The sequence below is a fragment of the Hippocampus guttulatus genome, chromosome 6 (assembly GCF_054856545.1).
Source record: "Hippocampus guttulatus isolate MCC_2025c chromosome 6, RoL_Hgut_1.0, whole genome shotgun sequence".
Classification (NCBI taxonomy): domain Eukaryota; kingdom Metazoa; phylum Chordata; class Actinopteri; order Syngnathiformes; family Syngnathidae; genus Hippocampus; species Hippocampus guttulatus.
Genome location: NC_141266.1, coordinates 20,598,464 through 20,625,230, shown reverse-complemented (window position 1 = coordinate 20,625,230; position 26,767 = coordinate 20,598,464). Strand labels below are relative to the sequence as shown.

The 26,767-nt window shown below is 47.5% G+C and overlaps 4 protein-coding genes across 4 annotated transcripts; 3 read left to right on the top strand and 1 right to left on the bottom strand.

Annotated features, from left to right (window-relative positions):
* Positions 1-126: 126 nt before the first annotated feature.
* Positions 127-15,707, top strand: LOC147204069 (rho guanine nucleotide exchange factor 2-like). Its single transcript, XM_086113151.1, has 22 exons — positions 127-1,228; positions 4,203-4,350; positions 4,528-4,595; positions 5,172-5,235; positions 5,316-5,448; positions 5,550-5,653; positions 5,726-5,869; positions 5,970-6,220; positions 6,319-6,444; positions 7,242-7,359; positions 8,911-9,159; positions 9,235-9,311; positions 9,397-9,569; positions 10,220-10,287; positions 10,368-10,589; positions 10,664-10,741; positions 10,834-10,883; positions 11,192-11,233; positions 11,306-11,356; positions 11,432-11,713; positions 13,098-13,257; positions 14,737-15,707. Exons 1-22 carry the CDS (start codon positions 1,172-1,174, stop codon positions 14,784-14,786), a joined length of 2,715 nt encoding a protein of 904 aa, XP_085969277.1. The 5' UTR covers positions 127-1,171; the 3' UTR covers positions 14,787-15,707.
* On the top strand, positions 15,521-20,264 carry LOC147204068 (tropomyosin-like). The gene is made up of 9 exons (XM_086113155.1): positions 15,521-15,707; positions 16,186-16,329; positions 16,409-16,542; positions 16,614-16,731; positions 19,013-19,083; positions 19,284-19,359; positions 19,431-19,493; positions 19,695-19,764; positions 19,839-20,264. The coding sequence occupies exons 2-9, from the start codon at positions 16,198-16,200 to the stop codon at positions 19,919-19,921; spliced, it is 747 nt and encodes a 248-aa protein (XP_085969281.1). The 5' UTR covers positions 15,521-15,707; positions 16,186-16,197; the 3' UTR covers positions 19,922-20,264.
* On the bottom strand, positions 20,261-22,592 carry pmvk (phosphomevalonate kinase). The gene is made up of 5 exons (XM_086113156.1): positions 22,411-22,592; positions 22,276-22,339; positions 21,577-21,729; positions 21,379-21,508; positions 20,261-21,300 (listed from the first exon to the last, which is right to left on the bottom strand). The coding sequence occupies exons 1-5, from the start codon at positions 22,521-22,523 to the stop codon at positions 21,158-21,160; spliced, it is 603 nt and encodes a 200-aa protein (XP_085969282.1). The 5' UTR covers positions 22,524-22,592; the 3' UTR covers positions 20,261-21,157.
* decr1 (2,4-dienoyl CoA reductase 1, mitochondrial) lies at positions 22,592-26,546 on the top strand. Its single transcript, XM_086113154.1, has 10 exons — positions 22,592-22,882; positions 24,190-24,392; positions 25,135-25,192; positions 25,279-25,365; positions 25,476-25,623; positions 25,697-25,796; positions 25,899-25,971; positions 26,054-26,200; positions 26,274-26,336; positions 26,412-26,546. Exons 1-10 carry the CDS (start codon positions 22,835-22,837, stop codon positions 26,469-26,471), a joined length of 987 nt encoding a protein of 328 aa, XP_085969280.1. The 5' UTR covers positions 22,592-22,834; the 3' UTR covers positions 26,472-26,546.
* Positions 26,547-26,767: the final 221 nt, after the last annotated feature.

Below are 26,767 nucleotides of genomic sequence, written 5' to 3'. Positions count from 1 at the left end.
CGATGCCAAGATAATACTTGTTTTATTTGTCTCTTGTGTACTCTTAAGCGTGTGTTATACGACCTGGTTGAAGCTAGTTTGAAGATGACACACGAACTAGATTTACTAGGCTATAGTTTCAACTTGATACTCTAACCGCGGGTACAAGGTCTCCCACAGGGACCACATAAGCACCCCGCGGCCCTGACTGTTTTCCCGGGACATGGAGATGTTCTAAGAAAGATGTAGAAGTGCTTATGTGAAAATGCGAACGCTGGCATGGGTTGTTTTTTTATTTTTTATGATGGCGCCCCCTGAGTGGCTGCCTCTCCAGCAGCGCATATCCCTGTTTGAGTTTCTTTTCGTCCTTTTACTTTATTTATTTCTTCTTCCCATTTTGTTTTACATTCTTGCTGCTGGAGGCTGTAAATTTCCCCAGTGTGGGACAAATAAAGGATATCTTAATCTTAATTCATATGATGTTTCCTAATTGGATGTGAGAAATTATTCACACAATGAATGAATACATACAATAAAATAATAACACAGTAGTAACATAATTGCAAGTAATTTGAGCCAACTTATTTCAGAAGTGCATATCGAACTGCCCTTTGTGTCTCCGTTTCAAAAAGGTTGGTGACCCCCGAACTCGACTATATGCTTGCATTGGATAAGAAATGTATAGACTATTAATGACGTCACTCTTCATTTTATTTGTGTACGTTTTTTCCTTTCATGTCAGCGGCGTACACCGGTTAGGCGGGGCTAGCGTGGCGGGTTCCACGTCATCAGAAGAATGTGGAGCCAGTCACGTGATCTTCGGCAGGTTTTCGAATGGCTATCGAGTGCCACGTGATTATCTGACACGTTGTCATAGCGATGGACTCCGCCCATTTGACCCCGCCCAGCCCTCCGTCACGTCCCGGCGTACAAAGCGAACGCCACCGGAGTGAAGTAGGCGGGGCTTTGCACAGGCCCGCCTCGGGGATTGGTCGAAGGCTCCTTGAGCGGCTTCAGCTCTGATTGGACGGTAGCCCCGATGCCGTCTGTCACTCCTGGTCAAGCCCCGCCCCTGCACCCAGATTGCAGACTGCTCGTGGACCGGGATCCGAACCTCTGCCGGAGATCGATCGATTGACTGGTTGATTTATTGATTGACTGACTGGTACTTCCACGTGGACACTCGGGCGGGATGTCCCGGCTCTTGGAGGGAAGGAACAAGGACAAGATGAAAGAAATGAACGCAAAGGTGAGCCCGCTTGAAAGCAAAAAGAACGAACGAAAGGCGTAATTGATGATTGATTATCGATTAGGACCGGTCCGATGCTTTAGTTACATCTATAGATATCACTTTGAGCCTCTTTTTTTCGGTTCCGCTTTTTACCCTCTCCTTTTCACCCTTCCCCCTCGTGGACCTGGCCGGCCCGCTTCTTTATTGTTCCTTATTCTTCTACCTTAATTGTGAAAAGACGATATTGATCTGTGATCGGGGGACTGGTCGCTCGATCGCTTTGCGTTTGCCACAGTGGCAAGAGTTTGCCTACGAGTGTGCGCGCGCGCGCGTGAACAGAAGCAACTTGGCGGAAATTGAAGCATTTTCTCCCGTTTAGGTTCGGAAAAAAACAAACAAATAATAAACACAAAACGTGGCCTTTTTTCACCCGGTACTGTCATGCGGGTGCGGTGGCGTGTGTTACGTTTGTCGCCGCGCGAGTTGTATTTGCGCTTCTTCCTTGCCTATGAGCGTGTATGCGTGTCCGTTACTCGCAGCGTGGCCGCTTTGTCCTGCAGAGGAAACGGGCGGGGGGAGGGGAGGCCCGGTGCGCGCGTGCGCGTGAACAAACAGGAAGTGAAAATGTACCACGAGAAATAGTTAACAGAACTTCGAGTATTTTCATATGAAGACTTGTAAATTTGTAATGGTCTTAAGTGGTATTTGGCTGTATAAGAAGTGTAAATATATTGATATTAATATTAACACTACTAATAATAATTAGGATGGATTCAAATGGCCGATAGCAGTTCATGAAAGACATAACACATGTGGTGTTAATGTAAACCCGCCCAAAGCAATTTGGATTGTACAGTGTGTAGAGTATTTCTTCTTGACATAAGCAACATCAGACAAATGTAACTTCTCAATGCAACATGATGCTCAACTCTTCCTGGTCAGTTGAATAGGGCTTGACCTCGAAGACCCAAAGAATGGTGTGAACCTCTGCTGGAAGAAGTAGTTTCCACCTCAGTCAGAATTTAAGACAAACTTGCCGTGTTCTGAGCATCCACGATTGAGTCAGAGCCATAAGGTGTATGCCGCCTCTCATATTGGCAATCCCAGAACCCGTTGCTGGGCACTGGTGGAGAGGGATGCTGTCGAGATGAAGGAGAAGTCCTGTTGGGCCTTTCTGTCCTGTGAGACTCCGCAATGGAGACCCACTTCTGTACGACTTTGGGGAAATTATGGTCACCCACTCAGCTCGTATGGAGGGAGAAGCATTCTCTCTCTCTCTCTCTCTCTCTCTCTCTCTCTCTCTCTCTCTCTCTCTCTCTCTCTCTCTCTCTCTCTCTCTCTCTCTCTCTCTCTCTCTCTCTCTCTCTCTCCCTATCTGTGTGTGTGTGTGTGCAGCATGAGTTTAATGTTTAACCTGCGTGGTGTTTTCATTTTCCCTTCATGTTTGCGTAGCTTCTCTCTGGCTTCCTCCCACATTAAGATAAGATAACTTTTTATTAGCCCCATGACTAAAACATATTTTTTTGACATGACAATATTTGTGTAAAAGTCTTGGTTCTACTGGATCTCACCTCTGTGAATACAGTAGATCACCACATTTTATTGAACAGCTTCAAAGCCTGGTCTGCCTCTCTGGTACTGTTTTTAAATTGTTGAGCTCCAATTTCACAGAGTGAGGTTTCTTTGTAGGTGTGGGTACATGCTCCTCCGGGACACAAGAAATTGATTGTGGGTGCCCCAAGGCTCAATTTTAGGCCCGATTCTTTTTTATCTCTTCATGCGTCGCCTTGGTGACGTCAGCTGGAGACACGGGATCAGCTTTCACGGTTATCCAGATAACACATGACAAGACAGGGCACGAACCTGGCCGTCTTTTTTTCTCTTGTGAGCCAAATTTTATTCTACACAATAAGACCTTAATTATTATAGTATTCTAACATTTGAAGAATGAAGCCAGAGTCGGCCTGTTGCTTGATAAGATAAGAAAACCTTTATTAGTCTCGCAATGGAGAAATTCCTAATTCACAGCAGCAAAGTTATGAAAGGAAGAAGTAGAACAACAAAATATAGGAGCTGCTGGAAAGGCAGCCACTCACGCGGTGCCATTTTGAAGTCAAAATAACAAAAATAACATGCTTTTACTTCCTGTCCTTTTGATGATTGAAATGCCATGCTCTCTAATCTTCCCAAAAAGAACGTATTCAATCTGTAAAACAACTTAAGAACTCACCTGTTTGTGTACTGATGAAAACCAGAGAGTGGGAGCACGTTATCCCAGCGTTAATATCACTTCATTGGCACGCCCCATGTATATTTTTGCATTTGTTTTCAAATATCTTCATAGTCTTGGGTCATTGTGTCTCATATCATCATTATATAATATGCCTGTACCAGATCAACATCTCTATGATATGGTCAATGATTGGCCAGAGTGAAAGTCCGGCCCTGTTGGCACTTCCTGCGCCGTCACTCTTATATCTTCTTCAGTTCCTGTGAGGTGCCATGTGGGCGTGTGTTGTGCTGGTGGTCAGGCAGTGCAACTGGAGTCTCATGACACACACACACGCACACACACAGGGCAAGGGTCTTGAGAGTCCTGTCAGCTGATTTCGGAACTCTTGATGCTTTGTAGAGGGAAAAACATTTGAATGAGACAATCCTTGTTTTTTTTGCCGTTTTATATCCATTCGTGACTTTTATTTGTTGACATCTGATGGCAAGGTTGTAATCAGATGTCACCAATCAGCTTGTTGACATTTTTCTGTTGTGTGAAGGCATGTAAACACATGCACGAGCACACGCACTCCCTGTGCTGTGTGTGTCGAGCAGTTAAGTCGGAAAAAAAAGAGAAGTTGCCTTCATTATCTTCAATGCATACCTTACACGAGCTGCCTCTCCTCAGCTTTTTCATTTCCATGAAGTCACCTTGTGTGTGTGTTTGTGTGTGTGTGTGTGTGTGTGTGTGTGTGTGTGTGTGTGTGTATGTCGTTAGAACAAGGAGAAGGAGCGAGTCAAAGAGCGCGAGAAGGAGGCTCGCTCCAACAAAGGTCACCTGTTCACATCTCTCACAGTCTCCTCCACCACTTTGTGCTCGGCATGCAACCGAAGTATCACCGCCAAGGAGGCACTCAGCTGCCCTGGTAAAACACACAGACACACACGCACACACACACACACACACACTCACACACGCATACACACGCACGCGCACGAAAACAGTCACAGCAATTAATATAGTCCAGACACTGACATTTGTTGAATGATTGTAAACGCTCTGTCTCTAATTAGTCCGTGTGTGTGCCGTGCGCGTCTGTCAGGTTGCAACGTGACCATTCACAACCGTTGCCGAGACAGTTTGGCGAGCTGTGCCAAGATGAAGCAGAAGGTAATGGAGAAATGTGATTCCAAGTCAGTACATTACTTGTGTCAAACTCAAGGCTCGCGGCCCAGATCTGGCCCGCCACAACATTTTATTTGGCCGGCGAAAGCAAATCAAGCATGTCAAGTTCCATGATGCTTGCTAAAGTCTGAACCAAAATTTAAAATTGCCATATATAATCCACAATAACAGTTGTTATTCTTGACTTCTGATTGTAAAACTAGGTATTAATCAGTTTGTTGTGCGCTGCGTATGTGATATGTAAAGGGGATTAAACATTGATATGGTTTCCCAAAATTCACAACGGCCCGCCAAGGGAAACTGTAACTACAATGAGGCCCGCGACAAAAACTAGTTTGACACCCCTGCAGTACATGAACGACGATGTTTGGTGGAGAAGTCAAAAGTGAAAAAGATCAGCACCGGGGCGCGGTTGGTTTGAGGCCGGCCGACACGGGACAAAACGTATACCACTATACCACTGTATAGGGGAAATTGGCAAATTATCGGCGTCAAATGGCATGCTTGCTATGGACAGACCTGCTTCTCGCTCACGTGTCCGCTTGCCTGTCTGGTTAACAGCAACAGAAGCTGGCGATGGCGAGGAACAGTTCGGCCCTTCAGAACGTTGCTCTGCGGGCAAAAAGTGAGTAGACCTGATTCCGCCGTGGACGTCGCGTGTATGTTGTAGTCGCGTTGTGAAGAGTTTCTCATGTCTCTTTTCAGCCCCAGTGCTGAAGGAGCGTCCCAGTTCGGCCATCTACCCATCAGACAGCCTCCGCCAGTCTCTGCTTGGTTCCCGAAGGGTCCGCTCGGGCCTCTCGCTCGCCAAGAGCGTCTCCACCAATAATATCGCCGGGTGAGTGGGAAGCGCTAGCTGCCTGCTTCTCCGTCCATTTCACATCGTAGCTCCTTGTTACAAGAAAGCCGTCTGTCTGTGCGTCTTATCTGTCCGTCCAGTGGGAGCGAGGACTCGGTCGGCCTCAGGCGGATTCTGTCTCAGTCCACCGAGTCTCTGAACTTTCGGAGCAGGACTTTGTCCATGGAGTCGCTCACTGATGACGGTGCGTATATTTCCGTGACTGCATGTCGTCCGTAGGGGGTGAGATTAAAATGAAGGCTGGCATTTCCTATAGGAGACTGGTGGTGGAGCCCCCTGCTGGAGGAGCTGCAGGTGGAGGGCCGCAGCGTTCAAGCCGACAGCTGGAGTCTGGTGGTGGAGCCCAAATTCCTGCAGACGCTCCACAAAGACCTGATTAAACAGCAAGACGTCATCTACGGTAATGCCGCATCTGACAGGAACGGTTTCAGCGACAGCTGACAAATACGTTTGAGCGTTCTCGTTGTTTTGACAATTGCCTTCATTTGCTCGGTGGGCAGAGTTAATTCAGACGGAATTTAACCACGTCCGCACGCTACGCATCATGGAGGGTGTGTATCGGCGTGGTATGCTGGAAGAGGTGATGCTGGAGGCGGGCGTGGTCCATACCATCTTTCCGTGTCTGGACCAGCTGCTGGAGCTACACACCGCTTTCTTGGCCCAACTTGTGGCCCGGAGGAAGCAGGGCACCGCCGAGGGCAGCGACGCCAACTTTATCGTCCCGAATATCGGAGAGCTGCTCCTCGCACAGGTGAGAACGCCACACGCTGGGGATGTCGGAAACGGGAAAGCCGCCAATGGAATGAGTCAACGGCGTGTGTGTGTGTGTGTGTGTGTGCGTGTGTTTAGTTTTCTGGTCAGTGTGCAGACGACATGAAGAAAGTTTATTCGGAATTTTGCAGTCGTCACCCGAAAGCTGTGAAACTCTACAAAGACGTTCTAACTCGCGACCGAAGACTGCAGCACTTCATCAGGGTAAGTAAGCATGTACACAAAAATCTTAGATTTAGCGCTTGTCCTCCTACGAATGCACTCAAAGCACTTCGCATTGAGCTCACATTCACCAACTGATGTTGCGGCGTCAGGAGAAACTGGGTATTTTTGCTGGGCCGTGAACGTGGAATCAAGTCGTGTCTTTCGTAGGACAAAAGGCTAGAGACAGACGAGGACCTAAGGCTGGACTAAGGCTCGATCTAGTCGTTGGGGGGTAGACCCTGAGCCTCTATTTCTCCGGCTAACACAGAGCAGTCTGGCCTCTAGAATGCCACTCATCCAGGATTTGGTCATCTGCAAAAGTTGAACTGAGGCAACGAGACTCTTCTTTGTTTTTTTTTTTTTGGTAACAGATGTAAGGGTTATTGAGTTTTATGTTTTGAAGCGAGTACCTCACCCCCGTTGTTCTGCTGTCTCTTACACAAAGTTTGTCTCCTTCCACATGAAGAGTGGTCACTCATGAGCTGTTATGTCAACAGGCAGGCAAACACTCTGCTCACCCAGGTGCAGGTGACACACCCACCTGAGCCCTAAATAGGGACACGCTGCACCTGCACGGGAAAATTCCAGAATTGACGAAGGCTTACGGATTCAGGTTTTGAACAAACAATAAAAGTCCAGTTGCCTCCATTCAGTCTTTGCGGACAGATAGGCCTTGATGAGTTAGCTTTAGCTGTTAGCATACTTCTGTGGAAGGACAGGCATCTCCATTGTTGTCTGTGCTCCAATGGTGATGATTGAACGTTGTCCACTAAGAATGGTGCCCCTGTGTTTGCCAGCGCGCCTGCCGCGGCCCTCTGTTGCGACGTCACGGTGTCCCAGAGTGCATCCTGCTGGTCACCCAGAGGATCACCAAGTATCCCGTTCTCATTCAGAGGATCCTGGACAACACCAAAGGTACGCCACTGTCCATCCATCCATTCGGGATCCCGAATGCTGGAGTTACACCGGGCTGTAGCCCGTCCCGATTACTTTGGGTGGGGCGAGAGGCGGGCCGCACCCCGAAGTGGTCGCCAGCCAGCGCGGGGCACAATGAGACAAGCATTCACAGTCGCATTCAATCTTTAGTCTTGAATGACCCCAAGAAACGCTTCACACACCCATTCTTTTTTTTTTTTTTTGCAAAGTCTGGAAACTGGAAGATGGACTTGTGTTGAATTGATCAACATCATTATTGTTTCTGTGTGCACAGAAATATGACCGGTTGACCTTTTCACACTGTTTGTATATAAAAGGCAGGGGAAAAGTTGAGTCACCGTGACGAGAACCGTTTTTGTTTGGGGTTGTGTTGCCAGAGAAGATGTAAGACTTGTAAAGAGCTCCGTCATTGGGCTTGTGGGAGGCATTTTCTCATAGGTACAAATCTGTGTCGAGCGAAACATAATGGCGAGCCTCTTAGTAGCGTGCTATCCATTTAAAATAATCATGTTAAGAGTCTGTGAACTTCCACCGCGTCTATTTTTGTCGAAATGATCATTTGCTCCTTTTGGGGCCCAGCAGCGTGCGAACTTCCGGTGGTTCGACGAGAGATAACGACAGCATGCAAGCCTTTCAAATCACTCCAGTTAGCAGGTGTCTGAAGCGATCAAAAAAAATAATAATCTGATTGAAAGACCTCTCGATAATTTCAGCGTGCGTGCATGTGCGTATGTGTATTGACGGCCACCGCTTCATCTTTGAGATGCTCGATTCAAAATTTGTTTACCGCGATGCACCCAAAAATTTGAATATCGAGCCAAAGTCCATTTACTTCAATAATTAGTTTCAAAAGGTGAAGCTTGTGTGTGATATTAGTTCACCTTACACAAGGAGTGTCAGTTTTGAAGACTGCTGACTTGATGGCTGAAGATGACTGACGATTGACGGCATTACACAGTAAAGCGCAAACACACCGTAAATGCAATAGAAAGCTTTTATTGTCCCTGTATGGTGCTGATAAGTGAGCTTATTAAATCACGAAAGACAAAGAGTAATAAAATACTAATCACGGCAAACAAACTGCACTGTGCCAGGAAAAATGTTCCTAGGGCTCAATTTTCGCGACAGGGGGGGCCAACAGGAACGCCTCGCTCGTCGGCCGGGGAGCTGAACGGCGCCAGCGGGGAGCGATTTGTTGTCAACGGGATGAAATGAAACTTTCCAACTCCTTTGGAGTACCAACGTGTTCAAACAAAAAGCCGAGTTGGATCTCTGAACATAATGGACATCACAGAAAGAATTAATTTCTTTTTTCGAACCAGGAACAGGCACGGGGCCCATTGGGCAATGTGAGGAACGGAAGGAAAATGGAAAATTTTGCTCTCGGCGGAATGTGGGGCAGGGAAGCGAAGTCATAGTGGCTTCAGTCAGAAAGCGCCACGGCAAAGGGGTCTTGGTCACGGTTTGCGGGTTGCTCATCAAGTTCACCAAGTTCACATGAGCGCTCACGACCATGTGACCTCCCGCCAGGCAATGAGGAGGAGGTGCGAGCTCTGGAACGTGCCTTGGTCCTCCTCAAGGAGCTGATCGTCTCGGTGAATAAGGAAGTTCTGGAGCTGGAGCGAACTAGGAGGCTGCAGGAAGTCCAAGCCCGGCTGGTTCCCCGGTCTCAAGCGGAGGTGCGTGGTGGCGGAGTGTTCCGAGGAGGCGAGCTTCTGCGAAGAAAGCTCCTCCATGAAGGAATGCTCCTTTGGAAGGTCCAAGGCTCCAGGATGAAAGGTACGATACCGGAGACTGCTAACCGTGTGGGTGGAGCTAACACAATCACGTGACCTGCCTCATTTGTATTTCCAGATGTCCACGTCCTGCTGATGTCAGACATCTTGGTCTTCCTCCAGGAAAAGGACCAGAAGTTCACCTTTGCGTCCTTTGTAAGTTCTCGCTGACGACCCCAAAGAGATTTGGACACTCGCCTCCCGGGGCTACAATGTGTGTGTCGGTATTTGCGTGTGACAGGACAAGTCTCCGGTGGTGTCCCTGAACAAGCTCATTGTCAGAGATATAGCCAATCAGGAGCGAGGGATGTACCTGATCAGTGACTCCACTCCCCCGGAGATGTACGAGCTGCATGCCTCTTCCAAAGACGACCGACGCACTTGGATGAACGTCATACAGCAGGCCTCGCTCAGGTTAGCGCCGATGCACGACCGCCGCCTCGCTCAGCTAGCACCGCTACACGGCTACCGCCGCCACTAAATGCACCAATGTGCATTTTGGAGTGTATCCATAGAGAGCGTTTTATTTAGTGGTGCTCCACTCGCAATCGACCACTGTCCATCCTCACGTTGCTGACTGTAGTATGCGGGGCTTTGAATATAGCAAAAATCTGTGATAAAACTGGAATAGGTACGATTTTAAAAAAATGGCAATTCTTTGAGACCGTGAAAAGTGAACCGCGAAATGGCGAAGGATGACTGCGACACAATGGCCAATGACAGTTTAGCATATATATATACTGCCCTACGACACATATGATGTACTTCCAAGTCGTACTAGGGCACTGTTGTCAAAGTCAAGGCTCAGGGGCCCAGATCCGGCCCCCTACGTCATTTTATGTGGCCCGCGGGAGCAAATCATGTGTGTCAACTATCATGATTCTTGCTGAAATCTGCACCGAAATGTCCAATTGTCATGGGTAATAAATAACGTTGAGATTTTGCACCGGCCCTCCAAGGGAAGCCATAACTCTGAAGTGGCCCGCGACAAAAAATGAGTTTGACACCCCTGTAGAAGAGTGTCTGTCCACTTACACCGAACGTACGTGTGTGTGTGTGTGCAGTTGTCCGTCCAGAGAAGAATTCCCTTTAATTGAAACAGAAGACAAAGCTTTACTGCGACGACTTAAAGGTAGCGCCCGCCCTACTTCATTTTGTTCATCGCTGTCCTTTTCTTAATCGTTTGGTTGTTGTCGCGCTCCCCTTGGTCAGCGGACATCTTGCAGAAGGATCGTGAGGTCTTGGAGCTGCTCCAGGAGCGTGTGACTTTATTTTCGGAGTTGGCCGAGGCGACGGGAAGAAGCGGCGTTGGGGAAGGAGCTCCAGAAGTTGGCGGCACGCCTTCCAGATCATCCGATAGCCGGAAGCTGTTCCGAGCAGACTCCACTCACGCCCCTCCCGCCGGACCGCTACTCACCGGTGCCATCCGTGAAGGTGCAGACGAAGGTCGCGTGTCGATGAAGTGGTGGAAAGGGTGAAGGACTTACCATGTTCTTTTTGGTACTCAGTGGACAAACTGAGCCATCTGCTGGCAGGATGCAGCATCAGCAAAGCATCGGTCACCAACTGCAACCAAGAGATGAGCAGTGAGAGGCCGCCGTCGTCAATCATTGGAGTATAAGATTAAAAATACTTCATCATCATCATCATCATCATCCTCTTGTTGTGTTTGCATCAGACGGCGAACCCGTGACACTCAACGTGTCTCCCGAGCTCAACTCTTCCAAGGTACGTGGAGCCACTGTCAAGCAGGCGTCAGATGAATGAATGAATCAAGGCGCTTTTAAGGTCGGAAGTCATATTTTCATGCTTTGATCTCATTTTCTGGCATATTTGTAAAACTTACTGTACATCGTGAATATTGCCCTGAAGTTTGAATTCGGGAGAAAACCTCTGGAGAGTTGAATCAAAATCGCATTTTCTGCCAGAAAAAATTTGCAATTCACTCGTTTCCAGAAACGGTTCGGCACTAGTATGGAGCCTTTGAAACATTGGCTCAGGAAAATGTCTTAGTCGCTATCTCGTTCGTCCTGCAGGACACGAATGGAAACCAGGTTCAGGAGGCCACGTTGAAGGAGGTGACCCTGCCGACGCCCGTGTGTATTGAGCATTTGCCGGCGCCCTCGCTAACTGAATTATTCCCTCCGCAGGAAGTGTGTAAGCGCCTGATCAGCGTGAGTGCGCAGCTTCACGCTCTTCAGGTCAGTGGTCGTCGTCATCGTCATTGATTGGCCCAAGCTTCCTTTCTGTTGACTCGTTAACTCCGCCCCCCTCAGGCCGCCGTCATTCGCCAGGACTCGGTGGTGGAGCTGTTTGCCAAAAGCGGCCCCGCCCCCGGTCCATCCTCCGGACCCCGCCTCAGCCGCTCCATGTCGCGGGACACGGGTTTTGACGGCGCCAACGGCGAGGTGGGGCTGCTGAAACGGCAAGTGGAGCTCCTGCAGGATGAAGTGAAGCGGCTGCGGGCTCGAGAGGAGGAGCCTGGCAGACAGGAGGTGCAGCTTGCCGGCAGGAGGAGGAGCAACGGAGACCTGAGCGACGTCATCAAGGGAGACTCGGTAGGGAACTGGTGCTGGTCTTTGAGTGACGCCACTCAAGCTGCCCGCATTTCACGAAGGAGCGCCATTTGAATTGCAATGAGGCAGATGTAACGGCAATTCAAACATGAACTTTTGCAACAAAAATATACCGAGCCACATCTAGCCGTTCCCAAACTGTATACCTGTATACAGTATATATGGCTTAAGACTCATAACTAACTATTTAGGATCAGATATGCATCTGTGGCCAAAGCTTGTAGTCTGTGACAGTCATTGAAATGCTCGAGTGCAGTCATAGCCAAAGTCTCAACTTGTAACTCTCGCCTGTTTCCTCATTTCTTTGGCATGATGACATGGCTGCAGCGGCTGGGGCAATCCGGTTCTGCCTTGACAAAAATATTGCTTCCCGATAAGAACACACGGGCTGCTGTTTCCTCTCTTCCAGTTAGTTGGTATGTGAGTCAGGGTCGATGGCCAGGTGTGCAGGTGTGAGTCACCGACTGAAATCTGTTGCCGTTTGTCCAGTTCAGTGGCTCTCAGTCATGTTATCGACGTTAGGGTTAGCGTAAGAAAATCAGGGCTCAGACAATACATCCGAGCGCTAGGTTGTGTGATGTCTTTTGTCCTTCTTGGTCCAGGTGAGACAATTGTAAACAGATTGTCATACAAGGCCGACCTGGTTGCAGACAGCAGAGTAAAATCAAATCAAATACTGTACAAATACATAGACAGCAAACGGTGTAGTACATAATACTTGACATGACACCCTAAAATCAGGCGCTGTGGTCAGGTACACAATGCCGCACTAATGTGTGAAACGATATTGGGATGAACGATGTGAGTTGTATTATTTGGGGGGGGGGGGTTGGGGGGGGAATCATGCGAATTAGTGTGGACTTTGAAAACAAAGAGGTGAAAGAACAATGCTGGAATGGAGAGTGCAAGTTGTGGTATGCATGGTGAGCCGTGAGCCAAGACAGTAGCAAATGACAAATTGAACAGCAGAACCGTTAAGACACATAATATAGCTGGGGTGCTTTCATTGTGGGATTTCTTCTTGTGCTATGAATACTAACCCTAACCCGTTGACTTGTAAACTTTGCATATTTTGAAAAGATCATAATTTTTCCTCCTGCGTTGGGAGAAGTCACCCTGAGGATGGATAGCTAATGTAGTACATTTGTCTTACGCAACTGTTGCATGGCTCATACAAATCAGGAGATATCCTCAAGGAAGAAATATACATATTGTGTCCGAGCAAACGTCGTGGTGCGCCATGTCCATTTGATTCTGATCCAAAAGTATGCGCGCGTGTTCCTAATGAAGTGGCCTCTCGACGTTCCCCTTCAGATTTCCTGCACCCTTGCTTACATAACTTCTTTCTGCTTTGCACTTTGACCAGTCGAGGAAGAGGCGGGGAAGTAGAGAGCTGGATCTCCACCCCCTCGCTCCATTGGCCACTCACGATCCGCTAGACCAATTAGACGGCGTTCAGGAAGCCAACGAGGAGGAGGAAGACCAACAAGTCGTGAAGATTTCTCCACGCTCTGACAGCCCAAGAGGTCAGTAGCCAGTACAAAGCGCAAAGGGCACATACAGTATCGAGGAAACACAGTGGACAAGTGGTTAGAATGCATGCCTTGCCGTCAAGGGGTCTCTGGTTGTAGAAGATGAAAATGCATAATTTTTATCCGATTTTCGTCATGTACACGTGTACCGTGGATTTCTAGTCCTGGCTGTGCTCTGCATCTCACCCAAAGTCAGCTGGGATTGACTCCACTTGTCTTTGGTCAGTAAGTGGGGTACACCCTGAACTGGTTGCAAGCCAATCACAATCACACCTAGGGACAATTTGGGGCAGGGGTCCCCAACCACGGGTCCACGGACCAATACCGGCCAGCCCTCCAAATGAATGAAGCTATTTTGACAACAGAAGTTCTTCCCCTTGCCGTATCTCCAGAGCGATGTGGAAGAAGAAGCTGTTGTGTCAAAAACAAGGCAATACAAGATGCCTGTTGACTCATTTAAACAAGTAACAAGTGATCAAGTGGAAAGCATGAAAATGCAAACAGTTTCCACAGCCTGCCCCGATAAACGAGCAGTTTAGTTGCTAATAACTAGCTGGCAGCCACCGGATAAAAGCAGCAATCAACCGTGCCATCTTTTGATCAGTCACATTTGAACGTAGCAATGGAACATAGAAGAATTTTAAAATGATTATCTTTACATTATAAGGAGCGTTGATGATTCCTAATTGATCCATTTATTAGTAGTTCACTTTTATTTTATTTTACATTAGTTCTACAGTAGAATAACACAGTTTTTTCAAACTGTACATTTGAATGATTTGAAAAAAAATCAATTTTAATAAAATGTTTAATTACTCTATAATCATCTTTGTTGTCTGTACTAGTGCTTTAAATCTGCCAATTTAAAAGCAATGAAAAAAAATGGTTGCTGGTTGTCTGCAAACAGCATGTACTTGTCTCAACTGGTCCGTGACACAAAAAAGGTTGGAGTCCGGTGAGTTAGTGTTCATCAATCCCAATTCATGTTTTTGGAATGTGGGAGGAAACCGGAGTACCCGGAGAAAACCTACATAGGCACAGAGAGAATATGCAAATTCTGCACAGGAAGGTTGGATTCAAACCCTGGACTTCTGCACTGTGAGGCAGGCGTGCTAACCGATTATCCGGCGTGCTAACCGATTATCCAGCGTGCTAACCAGTCATCCACTACTATTTATCCTGCTCATCTAAAAATAAATGCACAGATATTGTCCCAACATTTTTTATTTTATCATTTAATATTGGCTGCCCTGTAATTGGCTGGCAACCGGTTCAGGGTGTCCCCGGTTACTGCACGATGACAGCTGGGATAGGATCCAGCACCCCCCCCCCGTGTCCCTTGTGAGGATAAAGTGGAATCGGAAAATGGGTGGATGAATGAATATTTACTTAAATTTTTTTCATATCATCTGGCTGAGTGATTGTTTGCTGGATGTTGTTGTTTATGGCTAACAATGACCTCTGACCTTTCAGACCTGCAGGACATCCCAGAGGAGAGCGAGTGTGGAGCTGAACCCAGTTAATGTTTCACCATGAGGTCACCGTGAATAGGAGAGAGTCAGCACGTAAAGACGCATTTCCTGCTCCTGAAAGACTTTTCCCAATAATGCTGTCTAACTTGAAACAAGAATCATAGGAGTGGGTGGGGCTAGCGATGTGTGCAAAGGTCACTAAAAGACTTGACTACACTACCCACAATGCCTTTGGCCATCATCATCATGACTATTTATTTATTTTTCTTCATGTTTTTTGAAGAGACTGAAACTTTCCATCCATTTTACAGTGGCTGATGAAAACAAAGAGGGAAGCTGTTAGCATGGTAGCTAGTAGGTGTCTTCTTCGAAATGAAGGTCAGATATTTGTGACATTTTGAGACACTTCATTTCCTGTGTGTCAAGGGACCTCTTGGCTGCTCTTGCTTAGTTCATGTCAAACTTGTTTTTGTTCTCAGGAGAACTTTTTGTTGTTGTTTTTTTTATACAAACGTTTAAAGAACATACATTATTTGTGCTCTTTCGAAATCAACTAAGCTAGCCAATACTGTTGCATGCCCCCTTATTCATGAATACATTAGGCAGTGTTTATGAAATACAAACTACGACAATAAAGGAATATACTAGGCCGTTATATGATTTTTAAATTATTTTATTAACGAAAAAGTTGGCGAGAGCTGTCCTCTACGTCACTTCCTGCTAGCAACAACGCGGAAAAAGGCGGAGTTCAAGCTGGGAGTTGGTTGAATACGGAAGCCGAGCCGAGCCGAGCCGAACCAAAAGCAACACCACGACCAGAATCTACACCAAAACTGAGAGACGATCGAACTGCAGACGTTCTCGCTGGAGACTCTGAGGAAGAAGCTGTCGTTCTTCGTCATTCACAATCCCCCTGGTAGCTGCTATTGGCTAGTTAGCCTGCTACTTGCTAACGTTTGAGGACTCGTCCAGGTAACAAATTGTCGTGTCTCACACTCACACATACTCTTACACACTTGTTGGATGCTAACTGGCTAACAGGCTAATGCGGCCGTGAGGGCGGTGGTCCTCTTTTAGTTTCACGAGCGAGCTAACATGATGCCACAGAGCTACCCTTAATTGGCAGACACCGTTTGTTGCAAAGTTTGCCTCTTTCTACTACAAATGAGAGATTATTGAGCACAGTGAACGCGCCATGACACGTTCGTGTTGTGACGTCACAGGACTGACCGTGAGCGACACGCCTGGACCCGCCCGAACCTGCTCCGCGGCACCTTGGTTTCAGCGCGAATATTTGTGATTCTCCTTCAATAAGCCGCCTCTTTGATTCGTGCGCCTTATTGTGAAATTGATGAACTTGTCGTGTTCCTTTCTCGCTGTCATTGACCGAGATGCTCCTCCCCCTCCGACACCTGTTTGACCCTTAAAGAAACGTCCTACTCCTTCCTAGAACAAAACGAAAATGAGTGGAGTGAGCAGCATTGAGGCCGTTAAGAAGAAGATCAAAGTTCTTCAAGCACAAGCGGAAGAAGCTGAAGAACGAGCAGAGGTGCTGCAAAGACAACTGGAAGAGGAGAAGAGGGCTCGTGATGAGGTTAATGCACGCACACACTCATGGAACCGTGTGACCTTGACTGTCGCATTGAGCTAATTGGCCGTCATATGTTCCGCAGGCAGAGGCGGAAGTGGCGTCGCTCACTCGCCGTCTTCAAATGACAGAGGACAACCTGGACCAGACACATGAGCAGCTCACTTCCGCCATTGGAAAGCTGGACAAGCTGGAGAAGGTGGCTGATGAGAGTGAGAGGTAAGCCTGCATGTAAGTGACGATGCTGATGATAATGATGATGATGACAACGATGATGGTGACGTTTTCAGAGGGATTCGTGTGATTGAGACACGAGCCATGAAGGATGAGGAAAAGATGGAACTTCTGACTGTTGAGCTGAAGCAAGCTCAAATCATCGCTGAGGAAGCTGACCGCAAATATGAGGAAGTATGTACACAACGCACACACGCACTAGGGCTGCACACTTATGACCAGAATAATAATCACGATAAATTTGACCAACACTATAATCACAAGTTTTAAATAAAAATTATTACTCCCTACCGTACATCTGTATTTTTACGGCAGTATTTTTCAACAAACAATATGTAAACAGTTTCAATGCAAAATGAATAGAATATTATTATTTTTAAATAATAACAATCAAAAGAATCACATTTAACCAATAATGAAAGTTTTTTTTCCAATGGCTGACTGAATAAATGTGCTCTTACCTTGTTGAACTTGACAGAATGCGAAACAAGTCCAGACAACAGCTGTTTACCCTTTTCAGGGCATTCACTCCAGTTTTTGCTGCACTTCCTTCTCCGGCCATGACCTAGTTGGGTGTGCTTGCTGACACTTAAAGAAGCCTTCACCGTTTGCCGTTCGGCCACTGGTGGTTGATGAGAAACTTATCAGAACTCACGTTCGATTATTATTATTTTTTTAAATCGCCAATGATCAGGTTCTTTTAATCGTGGCGGGCTAAATATCTCGCAATAGTTTCCTTGCACGACGCGTGACAGTCACCGTGCATTGATGGCATTCAGTTAGACCTGTGCGATATAACAACGTGTATTGCAGATATATATAGATATACATATCTACATATATCTATGCTACAACTTCATCCTCTATGGGGAGAATCCTGTCATTTCCTTTCCTCCGCTTGGTAACATTTGGGCTAGCTCAATGTTAGGGCTACGTGAATGTTAGCTGAAGCACACTGTGTGTATGTGGGCTCAAGACTGCCACCGAATATGTCACTTATGCGATGTCACAGTAATCTGTGCGTGCTAGCTTCCAGACAGTGCTGTCCCAAAGTCAGAAATGGTATCAGACGTCAACCACAACGTGCTTCCTTTTTCGTTGCTCGGGCATCCGGCAGTGCTGCTGTGAAAGTCATCATTGTGTAAAGTATTTTTGCTAGTATGGGCCTGAAATTTCGGACTCTGCTGCTAACACCAGTTAGCCGGTTAGCTGCTTCTAGCTGTAGTGCTTGGTGTTAACGCAAGACTTAAACAGCACACACACTTGTCAGCCGCGGTGCCTCCGTCACACGGGTATCGTATTATCCAAATAAATGACAAAAAAATAAAATAACTGTAGATTACAGAACAAGTAAGAAAGGGAAACCTTGGTATTTGTGGCTCGAACGTTCAAGGCATTGTCGGGAGTATTCAAATTCACATTCCCGTCTGAGGGAGTGACATCGGCACATTGATGACTCACGTGTTCATCAGAGCGGCAATGTGGGGAGGAGTCGAGAGAGATTGGCAGCCGTCCTGCACGCATGTGCATTTTACAATCCGAACGGCAAAACAGAAATCGTTTGCCATCAAATCGTGCGCGGCACAATTCTGAGCAGTCCTGATGCGACTGCTTTGTACAACAGAGCAGCACCTCCGCCTCTTCTCGAATGTTTCACAAGGTGCCAGAATACATTTCAATCACTCCAAATTATCCAGCGACCTGACACCTTTCCTCTGTAGTCCCCTCCAATGCTTTTCAACGCCGTTGAGGTCTGGGGACTGAGATGGCCTTGGGTGGAACTTGCTTCTGTGTCTGTTGAACCATTACCACAACTGTCAGTTGTGGAGTGTTTGCTTCTGCAAGAACAATTGCGGTTTTTCGAAATGTCAGGGGTGACAATAATTGCGGCGGCCGCTGGATTGGGCCTCTCAGATCTCATTCACGCGCTGCGCCAAGCAGGTAGCCATCGTTTGTGGTCGGAGGCGCTTCTATGAGTACAGACTGGCCCAGACCAGTGATTAATCCACCTCTGCCCCCGACTTTTCATTTGGGATGGATGGAAATGCGGCCGTCTCCACGTAAGACTGAGAGATTGCCTGTCCCCACAGCATTAGAGTGAAAGACAATCCCATATCCTGATTGGCCACATTGCGGTTAAACACACCCGTATTAAATTAGCGTGTAAGTGGGTGTGTGTTTCCATACATAATATATTAATGATAATGCTTTAAAAACCAGTAATACCGGTATTTAGAATTTGATGCACGAAACGTTTTTGCGAATCAAAATGATAAATACCAGTGAGGTGTTTGCATTCTATCAGTTCACCACGAGATGGTACTAAATTCTACACACTACCTTTAAAGGCAAACAAACTTGTTTCAAATTCAAATGTCTGTTGACAAAGGTTGCAACGTTGCACGGCGAGGGTAGTTTGCTGATCACATGAGTTGAACATATTTATGATTGACAGGTGGCCCGCAAACTGGTGATGGGGGAGCAGGAATTGGAACGTGCCGAAGCCCGAGCTGAGCTCGCTGAGAGGTAACACACACACACACACGTACAGCCGAGGAGTTTGGGCCAGTGAGTGACGAGATGTCAGGTCATGAGGCTCACCTGAGCCCCCCACCGCCTGCTGGCAGTCAGCAACCCTGTCCAACTTTGACCTCGGGCTGCTTCTTCTCATTTTGACCTGCACTTTTCCCCACCGTGTTTGTGACCATATGGTCTCGGCCCCACAGCAAAAGTCGTACGTTGGAGGAGGAGCTGAAGAGTCTGTCGGCCAGTTCCAAGAGTTTTGAGTGTCAGGCTGAGAAGGTGAGAGGTGGGAAGTGGGTCCTGATGGTGTGCTGGCTCAGTGTGTCATGTCATGCCATTGTGTCTTGTAGTTCTCCGTGCAGGAGGAGCGCTCCGAGCTGGAGATCACCAGCCTCAGGAGTAAACTGATGGAGGTAAGATGCGCTCCTTAGCTCACCCGGCCACCTCGGCGTCGGTCATGTAGCGCCCCAGCCTGGCAAGCGCTCGTCCCATGAAATGAGGGGACTCAATGACGTGATAAGATACGTAAATCAATTCCAAGAAAAGGAGTCTGGAACGCCCGGGAGGGTCACTCGAGTCGCTTCTTGTTCATGGCACATCTCCTTCCTCTGCAGGCGGAAAATAGAGCGGATTCTGCCGAGCGCGCAGTGGCCAAGCTGGAGAGAACCGTGGACGACATGGAAGGTGCGGTGCGCCCCTATCGACCGACCGACTGGCATGTCATGACGTGACGCTGACCCATTTTTGCGTGTTTGCAGAATCGCTGGCGGCAGCCAAGTCGGCCAACCTGGAACTCCATGCCACGCTCAACCAGACCATGGAGGAGCTCAATGCCTGCTGAACATTCCTTATCCTTTCACCTTCATTAGTGGGATCAATAATCAATGTGCGCTTGATTTTTTTTTTTTGCTCACTTTGTGGGCATGTGCTTGGAAGGGAACAGCCAATCAGATTTTTCTGCCAAACCTATGGGGCCAATTTGAGGTCAGACACACCTCCGTGTTCTGCGGCAGCCATCACTCGTTTTCGACCGTGATGTTGCGTGCCATCACTATGGCATAAATTCAAGGGGCCAATCGGAGTACAGAGATGTGCCTACCTGATCAATTAAGTGTCACGTGGTCTTACGCTGTGATGATGTCATCATGACAGCTTTTTTTTCTAAAATAAAAGCACCAAGTTCATTTGTTTACCGTCTTTATTGGTGGGGGGGGGGGCACCTCCCCTTAAAGTCTTCCTCGATAATCAAGTGGAACAGACAATTGGTCACGTTGCTAGTAATAGGTTTCCATGTCCTGTTAGCATTAGCAAAGGTAATGGACGCCATGATGATGATCATAATACATTTTATTTGTAGGCGAAAGCCCTGCAGTAGCCTTGGTGAGTTTTTGGCCTGTTGTAAGTGGATTCGAAAGTCTTCAACGGCATTATATTGTAACCATGAATCTATAAACAAGGACCGAATTTGCATTAAAATGTCTTTAATCGACCCCGGCGAGGGGCCATCCCTGTCCTCGATATTTAAGAAGTCTTAAAAATGTTAACGTAATTACGATTTTATAATTGCAGTTAAGTCTCAAAATAACAAGTAAAAAAAAAATTATGAAAAAACATTCCACAATCACTATAGCAGAACCTAGAAAATTGTTAGGAGGGCTAAGTCAGGACTCCTCAGAGCAGACGCACATCGTGTATGTACTGTTGGGCAATAGTGGGATGCTGCTCTTAAATTTCATTTCAAATGGAATTGAAAAAAAAAGTCTTCAATTTCACTTGGCTTAATCTGTAGGAACCCTGGCAAATATCACACAAAATCTAGATTACTTTTAATTAGATGAATAACGAATTGATTTGATTTCAAAGCTGGTTTAGTTTCGATCGCCTTATCCAAAACAGTGTGTGTTTAAACAATTGTAATCTCAGGTGGACAAAAAAGGATTCTGTGGAAGACATTCCTTCCATGTGGTCCAATTTGGAACCGGTTAACTGCGTCACTTGGTGACATTATGCCAAGCCGGGTAACGATATGGCGCCCGTCCCGGCTTTCTTGAATGCGGTTTGGGTTAGCTTCGGACGATCATCGACTGGCAGCTTCCGCAGCCAGCGCTAAGATTGGCCGCAACTGGTCGTCTAATGAGGGGGCGTCGGCCTCGTTCATGATGATCCAATGGAAGTCCACACCAGTGTCCAACCCGCACTCGGACTCTGCGTCATCCACGCCTGACGCAGACAGGGACACAAAAAAAAAATCAGATGGAAAGGTGCGCAGGGGCTAAACGGGCGCATGGCCGGACGTACCCGGTGTGAAGATCCACCCCCTCCGCCTGCGCGTTTCTTCTCGACTTTGCACGCGCACGCAGCGAGTCTGTTGTGGAAAGTTGGTCCAAAACCACCTAAGGTCCGACATCCGCCGCGCGTCACTCACCACCTGAGTAATCACAGAGCAGAGCGGCGCTTGCGGGTTGCTCATCTCTACACCGAAGCGGAGTGACGTACCCAAACGGGTTGATGCGCTCCTCTGGTCGCCAGGCGGCAGAAGAATCCGGGATCTCGCAGTCTGCGAGCTTCGCCCCAGCTGATCATGTCGGCCCGGTAGAGCTCCTTGTAAGGGCCGGAACTTGCCAGCTGCTCCGCGTCCAGGCCGTGTTCCTGCACAGTTTGATAACATGACGACGACACCAGCGTTGGACAGGCCTTTTCCCGTTAGGGGCCAGATGTTGGGGGACGCAGCGCGCGTGTTGACCCAACTGGAGGCCGACTCACTCTTTGGCTTGTCCCACTGTGTATTCGTATTTTTTGTCTTCCGACTCGGGATTGATTGAGTCTTTTATTGTAGTTACTGTCTTTGTTATTCATTTATTGTATGTCAGACTTTAACTTCATGTACGATACTTCGTATGCGGCTTTGGTTGTTTTTAAAGCGCTCTATAAAATCCAACGGTACCCCTGGGTGGGTAGTTTTCCAATGGGAATTTGAAAAGTGGGCGTGATTTATTATTCTTTAATGTTGTTTTTAATCGAAATGCAGTTTGCGATTTTGGGGTTCTGATGCACTTGCTAGATTCATTTAAGTTTTTCATCTGAAAGTGTTAAATGTCCCCAGGCATTTCATTAAAAGAAATGTCACTGTGCGTGGCGTGAGACTGACGTCACTCACCCCATGATTGGCCCGGCCCTGAGTGTGACGTCACTTACCTGAGCGTAGGCTTGTTTGAGGGGTGCAGAAAGACGAACGACGCCGCAGACGTCTTCGCCTAAACTGCAGCACAACACACATGATCGAAGTGCGTGTCGATACGTGATTGACAGAGCAAGCGCAGTGGATTTTACCGATCTAGGATGACATCTGTGACGTAATCTTTCCCCGACTTCCGTTTTCCGCTGAAAATTAAAATGAGTTTTGGTTCCGAGTGGGAACTTTCCAGAGCAGCAGAGGAATCCATCACAAGAGATGATTGTTCGCTGATCTATCACATTTTACCTCCCGTCCGACTCCCTGAAATATGCCGGAAGTGACGGAACCGACCAATGCACTTCAAAAGATTAGTCTTGTCGTACCGTGGCGGCCACTTTGCGTCCGTCTTCTTCACGCAACGAAGCGGCGACAATTGGTCGAATTATGGCTTTCTTTGCCGTTTAATTTCTTTCTTCCTCTATCCAATTATGTTATTATTCTTTATTCATCTTTTGTCTACACTTTGCTTTGAAAAGGTCACAATTACGTCCGGGGCGGAGTTGAGCAGCTTTCGGCAACATGGCCGCGTTGGTTCGTCGGTGTAAAACTTTTAAAACATTTGCAGCGGTGAGTGGAACTGCATGCAAACATTGTGTGATACAGTATTTATCATCATTTGTGATTACTAACAAACTTGGCGACTTTCAACATCAGTTAAACGATTCACCTCTCACCCACTTTGCATTTCATTTGATTGTTTTTGAGGACGACTGGCCTCGTCTAGGGTACGGGCTGAACTGACAAAGCCACTTACTTGCCATCGGGAGAAGTGAAGCCACCGGTGGCCATTTTACGATGCCAAACTTGAAGTCTGTCTGACTTGAATAGATTTGATTTATCTGCTGTATCTTCACGTTGTATTCCGTCTCTACTGCCAAGTTGACACCATCTATGGCATGCGGTTATACCAGTAAGTTTAGTAGAACTTGTCTAAGTGCTACTTAAATACTCGTCTGTATCATGGTACCATAGTGATTCACAATTAAAGGATAACAAAGACCATCAGGACAAACTTCGCTGCAAAATGTTTACCGACTGATTGGGTCTTAATCTCTGTCAGTATGAGTTGAGTCACAATTCAAGATACTGAGATAATATACGATGGATGGTCAATGCAAACAGTGAGGTTCATTCTTTGAAAGGCTGTCATTACGCCATACAGAGAACCTATCGTAAAACACACACCGATTATTGTTTTCAACGGGGGAAAAATGGTCAGTAACATTGATAACGTAAAATGGCTGCCCTCTGGCTTCAGCCATGAGGGGACGATTGATAGTCCATTCATTTATAAATTCGGGGTTAGTTTAGGGTTAGTGACCTCGAGTGTGAGCTAATCATGTGGACTTATTGACTGGTGGTGAAAGGCAGAGTGCACCCTAGATTTTGTTTTTTCATTCATGTTCATATTCCACAAACGCAGTCTTAGTCAGAATGCCGTGGTTTTACTAGTAGGTCAACAAAAAATATTATTGTCAAGACAATTTTTCAGTTGACTTCCCCTTTTTACTTAATAAACACCTTTGAACTGGAATCTTTTAAGTGTTCACAATGACACCTTGACAAAATTCCATTAAACAAATGTAGCATGAACAGAATTTAGTACCTTGTGAATCTTATTACAACATTTGAAAAAAATCTCTATAATCCGGGAAGTCCTAAATTGACCCAGGACCTCACGAGTGCAGTGCAGGCGTGCTAATCGTTCATCCACCATGCTGGCGTTAATCCATTTCAATCTATCAATCCTCATCCTTCATTGCCCGTGGATGCAAAAGGGTTCAAGTCCAAGTGCCCGTCCACCAAAATGCACTTCACGTCTGTCTCGTCAAGCGTTTGCGCACGGTTGACGTGGCTGTGTGGCGCCTTGTCAGACATGTTTCCACAGCTCGTCGACCGTCGCTCAGCAGCCACCTCTTCCTCACTCGCGCTTCTTCCCGCCGCTGGAGGCGGCCATGTTGCCGGACGGAACCTTTCGGGGCCGGGTGGCCTTCATTACGGGAGGCGGGACCGGTTTGGGACGCGCCATGACTGCCACCCTCTCCCACCTAGGTGCGCAGTGCGTCATCGCTAGCAGGTCAGGCGCCCGCCGAAATCCGCGCATCCAGTTTAAGTAAGAATGGGCTTGAGTACCGACATGTTCAAAGTGCGGCTCGGGGGCCAAATTCAGCCTCTGATATGAAATTAATGTGTGACCCGTCAGCGCTTACGATCACAGTAGAAAATGCGCATGTACCAAAAAGCTATTTTATATCTCACCAGAAGATGGCAGCCCTCCCCCGGTGCTTTCTGAAATGTACTCTGCAGCTCACTTTGCCTCGACTGAACCCCTTGCTGCATGACCCCAGTGTGGCCCTTTCCCAATTCTAAAGTTGAGACTGTCATGAAAAAAAAGAAAGTTGACAGAGAGGGCCCTAGCTTCCAGGACAACTGAAAAGTATTTTTGTATATTTTTTGCTGAAATACAAAACTAATTGTGGAGTTTGCGAAAAGACTATGACTGTTTCCAATGAATTCAATATCAGGTGCCACTACGAACGAAAATAGGCAAACTGCGACAAGGTGACCGGTAATGAACGGCATGTGAACAAAAAAAGCAACCGGAAGCTCAGTGGTCTCCCCGCCACACATTTTCACTTCACCAAATCTGGTCATCTGTACAAAAAGTTGGACACTCCTGCTCAAGTGAGTGCAGCTCGGCGATGGGGTGGAGGTTTGCTGTAGAGCTCAGATCCAACTTTTATCGACCAAGTCTTGGTCCACGAGAAAATCTGACAATATGAGTGGTCTGAGACTAACACTAAGGGTTTATGAGACAGGAAGTTGGAGGTCCTGCAGCAGACGGCGGACGAGATCAGTGGTCAGACTGGAAACAAGGTGAGAGGTCAAAGAAAAGGCAGAACACGTTGGCCTTGGTATCAGCTCGCCTGACTTGCTGGTCCGCTCTTATCTTGATGTCTCAGGTCCACGCGGTCCAGCTTGATGTCAGAGATCCTCAGGCTGTCACGCGTTGCGTGGAACACATCGAAAGTCTGACAGGCTTGCCTGATGTAAGAATCCCCCCCCCCCGCCCCCCCTATCACCACCACACACACACATCATCATGGCAAATAGGAAGTTGTCCTGTCAGATGACATCACAGTTGGGTCTGTGTGCGCAGGTGATCATCAACAACGCGGCGGGAAACTTTGTGTCCCCGTCCGAAAATCTGTCGGCCAATGCCTGGAAGAGCATCACCGACATCGTCCTAAACGGCACGGCTTTCGTCACGCTGGAGCTGGGAAAAAGACTTGTCCGCAGCCAGAAAGGTCAGAACGCGTCAGAGTGTTCCGGTCAGCCAAGGAGGCGGGTCACTCACTCGCAGAGCCGTCGGTCCGTCAGGTGCCGCGTTCCTGGCTATCACCACCATCTACGCCGAGTCTGGCTCCGGCTTCGTGGTTCCCAGCGCTGCCGCCAAGGCCGGGGTTGAGGCGCTCTACAAGTGGGTCACGCTCGCGTGCGCACGCGCAACGACGACTGAGTGGTCGCCATGGTAACTGGGATCTTGTCAATGTGGTCGTCTCGGTGACGGATGCCTCATCAGGTCTTTGGCAGGAGAGTGGGGACGCTACGGTCTCCGGTTCAACATCATCCAGCCTGGACCCATCAGAACCAAAGTATGATATTTTGTCTTCATGTTTTTTCTTTTTTTATTGCGCCGGTCTGTCATAAGGCTAATCATATGAATAATGCATCAAGGGTGCCTTCAGCCGCTTGGACCCGACGGGACAATTTGAAGCCGGAATGCTGAGTCGTATTCCGACAGGGCGACTGGGCCAAGCGTCCGAGATGGCGAACTTGGCGTCATACCTGTGCAGCGACTACGCCAGCTGGATGTCGGGAGCAGTGAGTGACGCCATCTGAGTCGGAATTGATGGGTGGGGGGGGCGGAGGTGAACACCATTTGTTTGTGTTCAAGGTGATTCGCTTCGATGGCGGCGAGTACGTGATGATGGCGGGAGAATTCAACGAGCTGCACAAGGTTGGAGCTTTTCCACTTTTTCCTTAACTTCGCCTTTCTTGTTTTTAGCTTTGGTACTTCTTCTGCCTCGCTCAGGTCACGGCCGATCAATGGAAGGTGATGGAAAAGATGATCAGGAGCACCAAAGGATCCTAACACCCCGTGTTGTTTTCGTCAAACTGAGCTGCTCCATGTCAGTCAGCATAATAAATGCGACTTTACTACACCACATGTACAAGTATGTTGTCCAAATGTCTCTACTCAAGTCTACTGATATAGAATACAACTTTATCACCACCACAGGAACAATGAAAATCAGTTGGATGTCTCACATTTTGCAGCGTTGGGGTAAAAAAAAAAAAGTTTCGGCCAGGGTTAGGGTTTCAAATTGGGGTTTTAAAGTTAGGATATAGCTTCAAAACAGGGTTTGAAATAAGGGTTAGGGTTTTAAA

Bases quoted from the DNA above. Each gene is read 5' to 3' on its own strand.
- LOC147204069 (XM_086113151.1), top strand. From the start codon at position 1,172: ATGTCCCGGCTCTTGGAGGGAAGGAACAAGGACAAGATGAAAGAAATG. The intron at 9,312-9,396 runs GTAAGTTCTCGC...TGCGTGTGACAG, and splicing joins AGTTCACCTTTGCGTCCTTT to GACAAGTCTCCGGTGGTGTC. The intron at 10,590-10,663 runs GTGCAGACGAAG...TTTGGTACTCAG, and splicing joins CACCGGTGCCATCCGTGAAG to TGGACAAACTGAGCCATCTG.
- LOC147204068 (XM_086113155.1), top strand. From the start codon at position 16,198: ATGAGTGGAGTGAGCAGCATTGAGGCCGTTAAGAAGAAGATCAAAGTT. The intron at 16,330-16,408 runs GTTAATGCACGC...TATGTTCCGCAG, and splicing joins AGAAGAGGGCTCGTGATGAG to GCAGAGGCGGAAGTGGCGTC. The intron at 19,494-19,694 runs GTAAGATGCGCT...CTTCCTCTGCAG, and splicing joins TCAGGAGTAAACTGATGGAG to GCGGAAAATAGAGCGGATTC.
- pmvk (XM_086113156.1), bottom strand. From the start codon at position 22,523: ATGGATTCCTCTGCTGCTCTGGAAAGTTCCCACTCGGAACCAAAACTC. The intron at 22,340-22,410 runs GTAAAATCCACT...GTTGTGCTGCAG, and splicing joins ACAGATGTCATCCTAGATCG to TTTAGGCGAAGACGTCTGCG. The intron at 21,301-21,378 runs GTACGTCCGGCC...TGTCTGCGTCAG, and splicing joins GGGGTGGATCTTCACACCGG to GCGTGGATGACGCAGAGTCC.
- decr1 (XM_086113154.1), top strand. From the start codon at position 22,835: ATGGCCGCGTTGGTTCGTCGGTGTAAAACTTTTAAAACATTTGCAGCG. The intron at 24,393-25,134 runs GTCAGGCGCCCG...TTTATGAGACAG, and splicing joins CAGTGCGTCATCGCTAGCAG to GAAGTTGGAGGTCCTGCAGC. The intron at 25,972-26,053 runs GTATGATATTTT...TAATGCATCAAG, and splicing joins CTGGACCCATCAGAACCAAA to GGTGCCTTCAGCCGCTTGGA.